The sequence below is a fragment of the Sphaeramia orbicularis genome, chromosome 3, assembly GCF_902148855.1.
Source record: "Sphaeramia orbicularis chromosome 3, fSphaOr1.1, whole genome shotgun sequence".
Taxonomy (NCBI): Eukaryota; Metazoa; Chordata; class Actinopteri; order Kurtiformes; family Apogonidae; genus Sphaeramia; species Sphaeramia orbicularis.
The window spans coordinates 58,778,736-58,792,390 of NC_043959.1; the positions used below are offsets into that span (position 1 = coordinate 58,778,736).

General features: G+C 34.0%; 1 protein-coding gene across 1 annotated transcript in view; it reads right to left on the minus strand.

The window, feature by feature from the left end:
- The window catches only part of LOC115411119 (angiotensin-converting enzyme 2-like), a 34,946-nt gene that overhangs the window by 6,894 nt on the left and 14,397 nt on the right, over window positions 1-13,655 (minus strand). The window contains 5 exon segments of the mRNA XM_030123071.1: window position 913; window positions 1,963-2,058; window positions 2,276-2,420; window positions 3,521-3,680; window positions 3,682-3,748. Of these exon segments, the coding sequence (XP_029978931.1) occupies window position 913; window positions 1,963-2,058; window positions 2,276-2,420; window positions 3,521-3,680; window positions 3,682-3,748 (469 nt within the window).

The following is a 13,655-nucleotide window of genomic DNA, read 5'->3' on the forward strand; positions in this document are numbered from 1 at the left end:
TAATATTTTCATCATTAATGTAAGTTTTTACACTAAAACAAAGAGAAAAATTTGGAGTTGTCCTTACTTATTTATAGATGTAATATAATATATGTTTTTCACATTAAACTAAGAAAATTTGGAGTCATTATTTATAGGTTATTATTCTATTATTTTAGTCGAGATCACATTGGTCTGTACGTGATACCTGAACAAAAACGACTACGACATCCTTGATTGTTAATATCTTAAGTGTAATTTTTGCTGATTCATCCCATGGGCCGGATTGGACCCTTCGGCGGGCCAGATTTGGCCCCTGGGCCTTATGTTTGACACCCTGGTCTAGGACATAGGAACATCTGTGTTGGAAACAGCTTTCTCACAGGAGTTTCTCACAGAACTGATCTCTTCCAGACATTCCATTCTAGCACAGGAGATAACATTGTGACACAGAGAGAGCAGGATTTTTTTATTAGTTTTCATATCAGAGACAATGACGACTGTAATTTCTTGTACACTCGTGCAGACAGCCTCTGCACAATCGTACCTTGGAGTTCTAATTAAAATTATACTGAAAAGACAGATATATGAACTGACCATTTCTTATTTGAGGACGAATGAGCAGAGTATTATTTTTTCCATAACAGTATCATTTTTCACACAGCTTCAGTGTTAACCCTTTCATGCATTAATTATGAGAACCTTAGTAACGATTTTTTTCTTGAGTGTTTTTGTTCCTCCATAGGCATGAAAAAACAATGTGATCAAGTTTTTTTGTTTTTTTTTCATGGAGTTACAAAAATGTCCATGCATTTAATTTCTGAAATAAAGACACATGTTTAAAACCCAATATCAGAAAGTGACATGAAAACAATGAAAAAATAAAATCTAATGTTTTTTCACATTTTAACCTATTCTAATGGTAGTTATTACTCTTTTCATGGAGATAATATGCAAAAAAAAAAAAAAAAAACTTTTTTTTCTAACAACTACTTGATTAATGCTGAAACATGTTAGTGCAGATCAGGTTTATCAAGAACAGCAAAATTACAGTAATGGTCTGAATTACAGTGTATGAGATGATGCATAAGTGTCCACTGTGTCGGCTGATATGGAACTAAAACAACAAAACCCATGAATATACAAGAGAACAGCTGGAGAAGAACTGTCCACTGGAGTGACCACTATGCATGAAAGGGTTAAAGCACAGGTGTCAAACATAAGGCCCGGGGGCCAAAACCGGCCCGCCAAAGGTTCCAATCTGGCCCGTAGGATGAATTTGCAAAGCGCAAAAATTACACTTAGGATATTAACAATCAAGGATGTCAAAGTTGTTTTTGTTCAGGTTTCACATACAGACCAATGTGATCTCAAATAAATAACCGATAAATAATGACTCCAAATTTCTTAGTTCAATGTAAAAAACATATTATATTACATCTATAAATAAGTAAGGACAACTCCAAATTCTTCTCTTTGTTTAGTGTAAAAAAACTTACATTAAATGATGAAATATTAACATTTACAAACTATCCTTTAACAATAAAATGCGAAAAAATGGAAATTTTGAAAATGAAATTTTAACATTATCTTCCTGTTATTAAACATTTTGTAGACCCAATCCGTAATATGCATGTATAAATAGTAAGTTGAGGTGTAATATTGTTAAATTGCACTTATTTTTCTCAAGAAATGTCTTTTTTTTCAGGTTATTCACATCATTTTCGTTTGGATAACTTGCAAATGTACATATTTTTATAATTTCATTTTGATTGCACTAAAACAAAGAGAAAAATTTGGAGATGTCATTGTTTACAGGTTATTATGCTATTGTTTTACTGGTCCGGCCCATGGAGATCAATTTGGGCTTAATGTGGCCCCTGAACTAAAATGAGTTTGACGCCCCTGGGTTAAAGTAATGGATCTGCAGCATAAACTAATGCTTTGTTTCTTGGTGAACAATCTGCACAGAGGTAGTGTTACCTGATGAAGGAGTAGTCTCCAGACACATGAAACAGAGCTGGGGGGTCACAGTAGGTCATCTCTGGGCACCGGCTCCACCATCCGACCAGATCCCTCCTGTTATGAAAACACAGAGTCAGCACTGGTTCTGCAGACTGACAACAGCTGATCTGAGGTCAGACTGAACAACACTGAGGCCACAGTATCTGCAGGACCTCAGATCTGTGTTGTAAAACATGTGTTAATTATTCCTTCCAGATCATATATTATTATTTACAGTATTATTTACAGTATTTGCATCTGTATTGTTTACAGATGCAAACCCTCTGCTTACTTCATCTCCCACCAGCGTTTCATCCACTCGTCATTTGTGATGTTCCCTGCAAAGACCTGCCACCTCCATTCCTCCAGCATGTAGGTGAAGGGCAGTGTGGCCACAATAGTGAGCGCCTGCTTCAGCAGGAAGTTAATCTCAGTTTCTGCAAACAACAATAACACAGTTTATGTTGTAAATACTAAAAATGTACAAAACTGATTCTTGTTGTAATGTTATTTGAGAAATAAAACTCCACAGATGGTACGTTATCACTACTGGAGACTATATAATTCCTGTTTGGACATTCTAAAGACTGATTTAGACAGAAAATAAACAATAGCATTAGCAATAGCTACAGAGGAAGCGTTGTTCATTTATAGTGTTCATTAAGTAGCAACATTCATCTTAGAGCGGAAGGAGAAACTCCTCACATTCTGTCACAAAACACTTCAAGAAAAAATAAATAAATAATAAATATAAAGTAAATCCTCTTGAGACCCAGCAATGCATTTTGTCCTTTGTAGGGGACAAGACAAGAGTTTCCAACTTTACTTTAAAAAAAAAAAAAAAAAAAAAAAAAAAAGAAAGAAAAGAAATAAAATCACTGACCACTGCAAAAGACATTCCATAAAAAAATCTTAATAAAATAAAAAATGTATATGAAAAAACTGTTGCGTTTTGCTATTTTGAATTAAAACAATTATTTAATGTAAAAAAAAAAAAAAAAAAAAAAAAAGCCAAAACTTTTACTTTCCTGAATCTCAGGAGGATATGCAAAATACAAATAAATGCAATATCTTTGGCATTAGGAAGAAAAGGAATTTAACATGTATGTACTATTTAAACCACTTGGAGGCAGTAGAAACAAGTTAATAATAAGTGGCATACATGTACCTTAGAGTTAACTTTACAGAAGACTTGGACATAGATGTATTTATTCATTTGTCCAGGAGCCAATCAGCACATGATGTTAATTTTTAGTCAATTTATAAATTCTTGAGAGAAAAATATCTAATTCTAACTCAGCTACGGCTCATCTGTTTTTTTTTTTCTGCTTTCTCTGCTTCAGCCTTTTCCTTTATTCATATAATTGCGCATATTCTCCAAATCTGTTCTCAATACCACTGTAGTAAACTGAAACAGTAAAGTCAATAGGCTGTAGACCAAAGCAGATGGACAGTCGAAGAACTCAGTGAACTCCTGTGTTCTGCTCTTTTTGTTCTTAGTGTCCGGTTTGGTTCATTTTTTTTCAGTCAAAATTACCCTGGTCATAAACAAAGTCAGCAGACAGGAGTCCCAGGCTCTGCAGGTGTTTGGGTGTCGCAGCAGAGAGAGACATGATTTCTCCAACTGCTTCGTGGAAACCCTCGTTGGCGCCGTCCCTCAGCAGATAGGACAGGTTACGGTAAGCCATCTGGTACTGGGTTGTGACCCATCTCGTGGTGCACTGTCAGGAAGTCATCCATGTTGACCTTGGTGCACATTTTTATTCTGAAAATATCACAAGAGAAGCTTTGAAGTCAGCAGAAAATACAGGCGGGGCACAATACCATATCAGATACACTGGACCAATAAAACAGCTGGTGCAACAATGTGTCTGTAATGGGTCTGATCTAACACACACACACACACACACACACACACACACACACACACACACACACACACACACACTGAGGCCCAAGTCCAACAACAAAACGTTCATCTTAGGACAAACATGGAGTAAGACAGCCTAAAAATGTTTGTATTAAACTCAGATTAATACTAACAAAAGGGAAGTTTTCTAACAGTTCTATCTTACATTTGGACAAACGTGGCTGCTCAAACGTATAAACAGTCAGTACTGGAGCAACTTTATGTGGAAATAATAATATGTGGAATAAAATTATGTGGAAAAAATAATAATTAATATTTGACAAGAAAAGGCTTTTGTTGTCTTTGTCAGCTGGAAAGAATGACTCACATTAATGACCATTGTTTGCCAGTGTTCAAATCCTATTTATGATTCTGATAAACTGATTCACAGTCAGATTAGATAACAGCAGAAAACATTTGTCACCTCTTATGAGAAACGTGAGCGTTGCCCTGTTAACACTTAAACCATAAGGAGCCACTGTTATTTGTGGCATTTCCCAAATGATTTTTTTTCTCAATATTTAACCTTCCTTAAGTGATTTATCATCATTTACTGTAATATTATCTTCTGGGTTTTGTTTTTTTGTTTTTTTACCCTTTCATGCATACTGGTCACTACAGTGGACAGCTATTCTACAGCTGTTCTCTTGTGTATTCATGGATTTTTTTTATTTTTTTTTTACACATATATTTATCAAAGTTTTAAGACACTACGTATCTTTTCTGACATGAATTGGTGACATTGTGTAGATCTCTCCTGTGCATAAACCCCCAGAATCACAAGCCCCCCCGTAGTTTTCACACAGTTTATCAGTAAATACATGTTTCGTTGCTTCAAAATTAAACGCATGGTGTCCAGCTGATTATTATATTATTATTATTTTTTTTTTTTTTTTTTTTTTTTTTTTTTTTTTTTTTAATGTTTTTTTTAACTTTTTATTTCTTTTATCTGTTTTTTTTTTTGGGGGGGGGGGGGGTTTACAAGAATTTTTTCAATCACATTGTTTTTTTCATGTTTAAAGAGAAATGAAAACACTCAGGGAAAAAATCTTGATGAAGGTTCTCATAATTTGTGCATGAAAGGGTTAATTTAATTCACTGACGTTTCCTGTTGCCTGCGTGTAGAATGAATCAAATACAGAAAAGTGTGCAATACAGGGCAATGGTAGTATGGAATACACTGCCACAATTTTTAATTTCAGAAATTCAAGCAGTTGGTTTTTCTAAAAGGTTAAGAATTTTCATATTTACCCAAGAAAACTGTCTGAGCCATTACACATCCTATAGTGATGTCATCTCGATGGTCTGTTCTTCATTGTTTGTGTGGAGCTGTTTTGTTCTTTGTTTTTATTTTTATTTTTTGGGTTTGATTTTATTTATTAATTCTTTATTGTCGTGTTGTTGGTGGTACTATTATTCTGTTATTGTAATTGTTTTGTATTGTGTGCTTGCTGTTGAATTTTGGTTTTCATGTTGTGTCTCGTGTGTGTACATCTTGTTTGTGAGGCGAGTTGTGGGAAATTGTGGTGCCTTATTTTTATGTTGTTAAAGACCCCAGATGTTAAAGACCAAGAGTAGCTGCTGTGTGTGTGCAGCAGCTAATGGGGTTCAAAACTAATAAAACTAATAAACTGATCATGTAGATCACAGGTGTCAAACATGCGGCCCGGGGCCAAATCGGGCCCGCCAAAGGTTCCATTCCGGCCCTGCAGGATGAAAGTGCAAAAATTCACCTTAACAGTCAAAGTTGTCCAAATCATTTTGGTTCAGGTTCCACATACAGACCAATGTGATCTACAGTCAAAATAACAGCACAATAACCCATAAATAATGACAACTACAATTTTTCTTTGTGAAAAATTATGTGGAAAAATAATAATTAATATTTGACAAGAAAAGGCTTTTGTTGTCTTTGTCAGCTGGAAAGAATGACTCACATTAATGACCATTGTTTGCCAGTGTTCAAATCCTATTTATGATTCTGATAAACTGATTCACAGTCAGATTAGATAACAGCAGAAAACATTTGTCACCTCTTATGAGAAACGTGAGCGTTGCCCTGTTAACACTTAAACCATAAGGAGCCACTGTTACTTTTGTGGCATTTCCCAAATGATTTTTTTTCTCAATATTTAACCTTCCTTAAGTGATTTATCATCATTTACTGTAATATTATCTTCTGGGTTTTGTTTTTTTTTTTTTTTTACCCTTTCATGCATACTGGTCACTACAGTGGACAGCTATTCTACAGCTGTTCTCTTGTGTATTCATGGATTTTTTTTATTTTTTTTTTACACATATATTTATCAAAGTTTTAAGACACTACGTATCTTTTCTGACATGAATTGGTGACATTGTGTAGATCTCTCCTGTGCATAAACCCCCAGAATCACAAGCCCCCCCGTAGTTTTCACACAGTTTATCAGTAAATACATGTTTCGTTGCTTCAAAAATTAAACGCATGGTGTCCAGCTGATTATTATTATTATTAGTATTATTTTTATTTTTTTTTTTTTTTTTTTTTTTTTAATGTTTTTTTAACTTTTTATTTCTTTTATCTGTTTTTTTTTTTGGGGGGGGGGGGGGGTTTACAAGAATTTTTCAATCACATTGTTTTTTTCATGTTTAAAGAGAAATGAAAACACTCAGGGAAAAAAATCTTGATGAAGGTTCTCATAATTTGTGCATGAAAGGGTAATTTAATTCACTGACGTTTCCTGTTGCCTGCGTGTAGAATGAATCAAATACAGAAAAGTGTGCAATACAGGCAATGGTAGTATGGAATACACTGCCACAATTTTAATTTCAGAAATTCAAGCAGTTGGTTTTTCTAAAAGGTTAAGAATTTTCATATTTACCCAAGAATAACTGTCTGAGCCATTACACATCCTATAGTGATGTCATCTCGATGGTCTGTTCTTCATTGTTTGTTGTGGAGCTGTTTTGTTCTTTGTTTTTATTTTATTTTTTGGGTTTGATTTTATTTATTATTCTTTTTATTGTCGTTGTTGTTGGTGGTACTATTATTCTGTTATTGTAATTGTTTTGTATTGTGTGCTTGCTGTTGAATTTTGGTTTTCATGTTGTGTCGTGTGTGTACATCTTGTTTGTGAGGCGAGTTGTGGGAAATTGTGGTGCCTTATTTTTATGTTGTTAAAGACCCCAGATGTTAAAGACCAAGAGTAGCTGCTGTGTGTGCAGCAGCTAATGGGGTTCAAAACTAATAAAACTAATAAAACTGATCATGTAGATCACAGGTGTCAAACATGCGGCCCGGGGGCCAAATCGGGCCCGCCAAAGGTTCCATTCCGGCCCTGCAGGATGAAAGTGCAAAAATTCACCTTAACAGTCAAAGTTGTCCAAATCATTTTGGTTCAGGTTCCACATACAGACCAATGTGATCTACAGTCAAAATAACAGCACAATAACCCATAAATAATGACAACTACAATTTTTCTTTGTGAAAAATTATGTGGAAAAAATAATAATTAATATTTGACAAGAAAAGGCTTTTGTTGTCTTTGTCAGCTTGAAAGAATGACTCACATTAATGACCATTGTTTGCCAGTGTTCAAATCCTATTTATGATTCTGATAAACTGATTCACAGTCAGATTAGATAACAGCAGAAAACATTTGTCACCTCTTATGAGAAACGTGAGCGTTGCCCTGTTAACACTTAAACCATAAGGAGCCACTGTTACTTTTGTGGCATTCCCAAATGATTTTTTTTCTCAATATTTAACCTTCCTTAAGTGATTTATCATCATTTACTGTAATATTATCTTCTGGGTTTTGTTTTTTGTTTTTTTACCCTTTCATGCATACTGGTCACTACAGTGGACAGCTATTCTACAGCTGTTCTCTTGTGTATTCAGGATTTTTTTTATTTTTTTTTTACACATATATTATCAAAGTTTAAGACACTACGTATCTTTTCTGACATGAATTGGTGACATTGTGTAGATCTCTCCTGTGCATAAACCCCCAGAATCACAAGCCCCCCCGTAGTTTTCACACAGTTATCAGTAAATACATGTTTCGTTGCTTCAAAAATTAAACGCATGGTGTCCAGCTGATTATATTATTATTATTATTATTATTTTTTTTTTTTTTTTTTTTTTTTTTTTTTTTTTAATGTTTTTTTTAACTTTTTATTTCTTTTATCTGTTTTTTTTTTGGGGGGGGGGGGTTTACAAGAATTTTTTCAATCACATTGTTTTTTCATGTTTAAGAGAAATGAAAACACTCAGGGAAAAAATCTTGATGAAGGTTCTCATAATTTGTGCATGAAAGGGTTAATTTAATTCACTGACGTTTCCTGTTGCCTGCGTGTAGAATGAATCAAATACAGAAAGTGTGCAATACAGGGCAATGGTAGTATGGAATACACTGCCACAATTTTAATTTCAGAAATTCAAGCAGTTGGTTTTCTAAAAGGTTAAGAATTTTCATATTTACCCAAGAATAACTGTCTGAGCCATTACACATCCTATAGTGATGTCATCTCGATGGTCTGTTCTTCATTGTTTGTTGTGGAGCTGTTTTGTTCTTTGTTTTTATTTTATTTTTTGGGTTTGATTTTATTTATTAATTCTTTTTATTGCGTGTTGTGGTGGTACTATTATTCTGTTATTGTAATTGTTTTGTATTGTGTGCTTGCTGTTGAATTTTGGTTTTCATGTTGTGTCGTGTGTGTACATCTTGTTTGTGAGGCGAGTGGTGGGAATTGTGGTGCCTTATTGTTATGTTGTTAAGACCCCAGATGTTAAAGACCAGAGTAGCTGCTGTGTGTGCAGCAGCTAATGGTGTTCCAAAACTAATAAAACATAATGAACTGATCATGTAGATCACAGGGGTCAAACATGCGGCCGGGGGCCAATCGGCCCGCCAAAGTTTCCATTCCGGCCCTGCAGGGATGAAAGTGCAAAAATTCACCGTAACAGTCAAGTTGTCCAAAATCATTTTGGTTCAGGTTCCACATACAGACCAATGTGATCTACAGTCAAAATAACAGCACAATAACCCATAAATAATGACAACTACAATTTTCTTTGTGAAAAATTATGTGGAAAAAATAATAATTAATATTTGACAAGAAAAGGCTTTTGTTGTCTTTGTCAGCTGGAAAGAATGACTCACATTAATGACCATTGTTTGCCATGTTCAAATCCTATTTATGATTCTGATAAAACTGATTCACAGTCAGATTAGATAACAGCAGAAAACATTTGTCACCTCTTATGAGAAACGTGAGCGTTTGCCCTGTTAACACTTAAACCATAAGGAGCCACTGTTACTTTTGTGGCATTTCCCAAATGATTTTTTTTTCTCAATATTAACCTTCCTTAAGTGATTTATCATCATTTACTGTAATATTATCTTCTGGGTTTTGTTTTTTTTGTTTTTTTTTACCCTTTCATGCATACTGGGTCACTACAGTGGACAGCTATTCTACAGCTGTTCTCTTGTGTATTCCTGGATTTTTTTTATTTTTTTTTTTTTACACATATATTTATCAAAGTTTTAAGACACTATCGTATCTTTCTGACATGAATTGGGGACATTGTGTAGATCTCTCCTGTGCATAAACCCCCAGAATCACAAGCCCCCCCGTAGTTTTTCACACAGTTTATCAGTAAATACATGTTTCGTTGCTTCAAAATTAAACGCATGGTGTCCAGCTGATTATTATTATTTTATTTATATTTTTTTTTTTAATGTTTTTTTTAATGTTTTTTTTAACTTTTTATTTCTTTTATCTGTTTTTTTTTTGGGGGGGGGGGGGGGGGGTTTACAAGAATTTTTTCAATCACATTGTTTTTTTCATGTTTAAAGAGAAATGAAAACACTCAGGGAAAAAAATCTTGATGAAGGTTCTCATAATTTGTGCATGCAAGGGTTAATTTAATTCACTGACGTTTCCTGTTGCCTGCGTGTAGAATGAATCAAATACAGAAAAGTGTGCAATACAGGGCAATTGGTAGTATGGAATACACTGCCACAATTTTTAATTTCAGAAATTCAAGCAGTTGGGTTTTCTAAAAGGTTAAGAATTTTCATATTTACCCAAGAATACTGTCTGAGCCATTACAACATCCTATAGTGATGTCATCTCGATGGTCTGTTCTTCATTGTTGTTGTGGAGCTGTGTTTGTTCTTTGTTTTTATTTTTATTTTTTTGGGTTTGATTTTATTTATTAATTCTTTATTGTCGTTGTTGTTGGTGGTACTATTATTCTGTTATTGTAATTGTTTTGGCATGTGTGCTTGCTGTTGAATTTTGGTTTTCATTTGTGTCTCGTGTGTGTACATCTTGTTTGTGAGGCGAGTTGTGGAAATTGTGGTGCCTTATTTTATGGTGTTAAAGACCCCAGATGTAAAGACCAAGAGTAGCTGCTGTGTGTGCAGCAGCTAATGGGGTTCAAAATACTAAAACAATAAAACTGCTCATGTAGATCACAGTGTCAAACATGCGCCCGGGGGCCAAATCGTGGCCGCCAAGGTTCCATTCCGGCCCTGCCGGATGAAAGTGCAAAATTCACCTTAACAGTCAAAGTTGTCCAAATCATTTTTGGTTCAGGTGTCCACATACAGACCAATGTGATCTACAGTCAAAATAACAAGCACAATAACCCATAAATAATTGACAACTACAATTTTTCTTTGTGAAAAATTATGTGGAAAAAATAATAATTAATATTTGACAAGAAAAGGCTTTTGTTGTCTTTGTCAGCTGGAAAGAATGACTCACATTAATGACCATTGTTTGCCAGTGTTCAAATCCTATTTATGATTCTGATAAACTGATGCACAGTCAGATTAGATAACAGCAGAAAACATTTGTCACCTCTTATGAGAAACGTGAGCGTTGCCCTGTTAACACTTAAACCATAAGGAGCCACTGTTACTTTTGTGGCATTTCCCCAAATGATTTTTTTTCTCAATATTTAACCTTCCTTAAGTGATTTATCATCATTTACTGTAATATTATCTTCTGGGTTTTGTTTTTTTTGTTTTTTTACCCTTTCATGCATACTGGTCACTACAGTGGACAGCTATTCTACAGCTGTTCTCTTGTGTATTCATGGATTTTTTTTATTTTTTTTTTTACACATATATTTATCAAAGTTTTAAGACACTACGTATCTTTTCTGACATGAATTGGTGAATTGTGTAGATCTCTCTGTGCATAAACCCCCAGGAATCACAAGCCCCCCCGTAGTTTTCACACAGTTTATCAGTAATACATGTTTCGTTGCTTGCAAAAATTAAACGCATGGTGTCCAGCTGATTATTATTATTTTTTTTATTTTTTTTTTTAATGTTTTTTTAATGTTTTTTTAACTTTTTATTCTTTTATCTGTTTTTTTTTTTTTGGGGGGGGGGGGGGGGTGTTACAAGAATTTTTTCAATCACATTGTTTTTTTCATGTTTAAAGAGAAATGCAAAACACTCAGGGAAAAAATCTTGATGAGGTTCTCATAATTTGTGCATGAAAGGGTTAATTTAATTTCACTGACGTTTCCTGTTGCCTGCGTGTAGAATGAATCAAATACAGAAAAGTGTGCAATACAGGGCAATGGTAGTATGGAATACACTGCCACAATTTTTAATTTCAGAATTCAAGCAGTTGGTTTTCTAAAAGGTTTAAGAATTTTCATATTTACCCAAGAATTAACTGTCTGAGCCATTACACATCCTATAGTGATGTCATCTCGATGGTCTGTTCTTCATTGTTTGTTGTGGAGCTGTTTTTGTTCTTTGTTTTTATTTTTATTTTTTGGGTTTGATTTTATTTATTAATCTTTTTATTGTCGTTGTTGTTGGTGGTACTATTATTCTGTTATTGTAATTGTTTTGCATTGTGTGCTTGCTGTTGAATTTTGGTTTCATGTTGTGTCTCGTGTGTGTACATCTTGTTTGTGAGGCGAGTTGTGGGAAATTGTGGTGCCTTATTTTTATGTTGTTAAAGACCCCAGATGTAAAGACCAAGAGTAGCTGCTGTGTGTGCAGCAGCTAATGGGGTTCAAAACTAATAAAACTAATAAAACTGATCATGTAGAATCACAGGTGTCAAACATGCGGCCGGGGGCCAAATCGGGCCCGCCAAAGGTTCCATTCCGCCCTGCAGGATGAAAGTGCAAAAATTCACCTTAACAGTCAAAGTTGTCCAAATCATTTGGTTCAGGTTCCACATACAGACCAATGTGATCTACAGTCAAAATAACAGCACAATAACCCATAAATAATGACAACTACAATTTTTCTTTGTGAAAAATTATGTGGAAAAAATTTAACTGAAAAAAAAAAAATTACACTGTGAAAATATTTACATTTACAAACTATTCTTTCACAATAAATGCAAATAAATACATAAATATAAACAAAGATGAACAACCCAAAATGTGCAGTTTGAACAATATTCTGCCTGTTCCTAAATGTTTGGTGCATTTATGGATCCACTGTGATGTGGAGTTATGTTAATAATAAGAGATGGAATATTGTAGAAATTGTTCAAATTTTAGTTCCAAACTTCAACATTTTAACAATAATCTGCCTGTTACCAAATGTTTATGTAACATTGTGTGTAAATGTACATGTATAAATAATAAGTCAAGGCAAAATATTTTTAAATATTACATGAATTTTTCAAATGAAATCTGTTTTTCAGGTTATTCACATCTTTTTTGTAAAATGTAATATTTTAATAATTTAATTGGGGTTTTTTTTTGTACTAAAACAAAAAGAAAATTTGGATTTGTCATTATTTATAGGTTATTAAATCATTATTATTTTACTGGTCTGGCCTGCTTGAGATCAAATTGAGCTAAATATGGCCCCTGAACCAAATGAGTTTGACAGCCCTGATGTAGATGTTAATAAAACTCAGATTACAGTTGTAGTTACATATCAGAAAAAGAGAAAACTGAAGAAAAAGTGAGTTTTTCACTAAATATATCATTATCTGAACATAAAAACAAGTGTCTCCATCCACTGTCATGATCCAACTCCATGGGTTTACTGGTGATCAATGTTGTAGAAGGTGACGGTGTTTCCACAGTAACTACGGAGCCTCTGAACGTCCAAATGAGTCAAATCTGATGGCCATGAAAAATGACCAACTGTATTTTACATCAGTTATTTAGATCAGGGGTCAAACTCATTTTAGTTCAGGGGCCACATCCAGCCTAATATGATATAACGTGGGCGGACCAGTAAAATAATATAAATAATAGGATAAGAACTTATGAGTGAAAAAAGCAAATTCTGTAATGAAAGTGTTTACATCTACGAATTGTACTTGAACATAACATGCTAAAAACCTACACTTCGTTTAGTAAAATAAGTGCAATGTCAACAATATTACACCTTAGTTTATCTTTTATACGTGTGAATCACAATTAGAGATCACAGTGGATTCTATAAATACACCAAAACATTAACCCTGTCATGCATACTGGTCACTCCAGTGGACAGTTCATCTCCAGCTGTTCTCTTGTATATTCATGGGTTTTGTTGTTTTAGTTCCATATCAGCCGACACAGTGGGACACTTATGCATCATCCCATACACTGACATAATCCTGATCTGCAAGTAACATGTTTGAGTGCAAAAAAAACAAAAAAGCAACTTGTTATTAGATTGCAATTAACAGGAATTATTTATTTATTATTTATTTATTTATTTATTTATTTATTTATTGCATTTTTAAACAAAAGTGTTGGGGTTTTTTTGCATATTATTTCATGAAGTAAGTAATA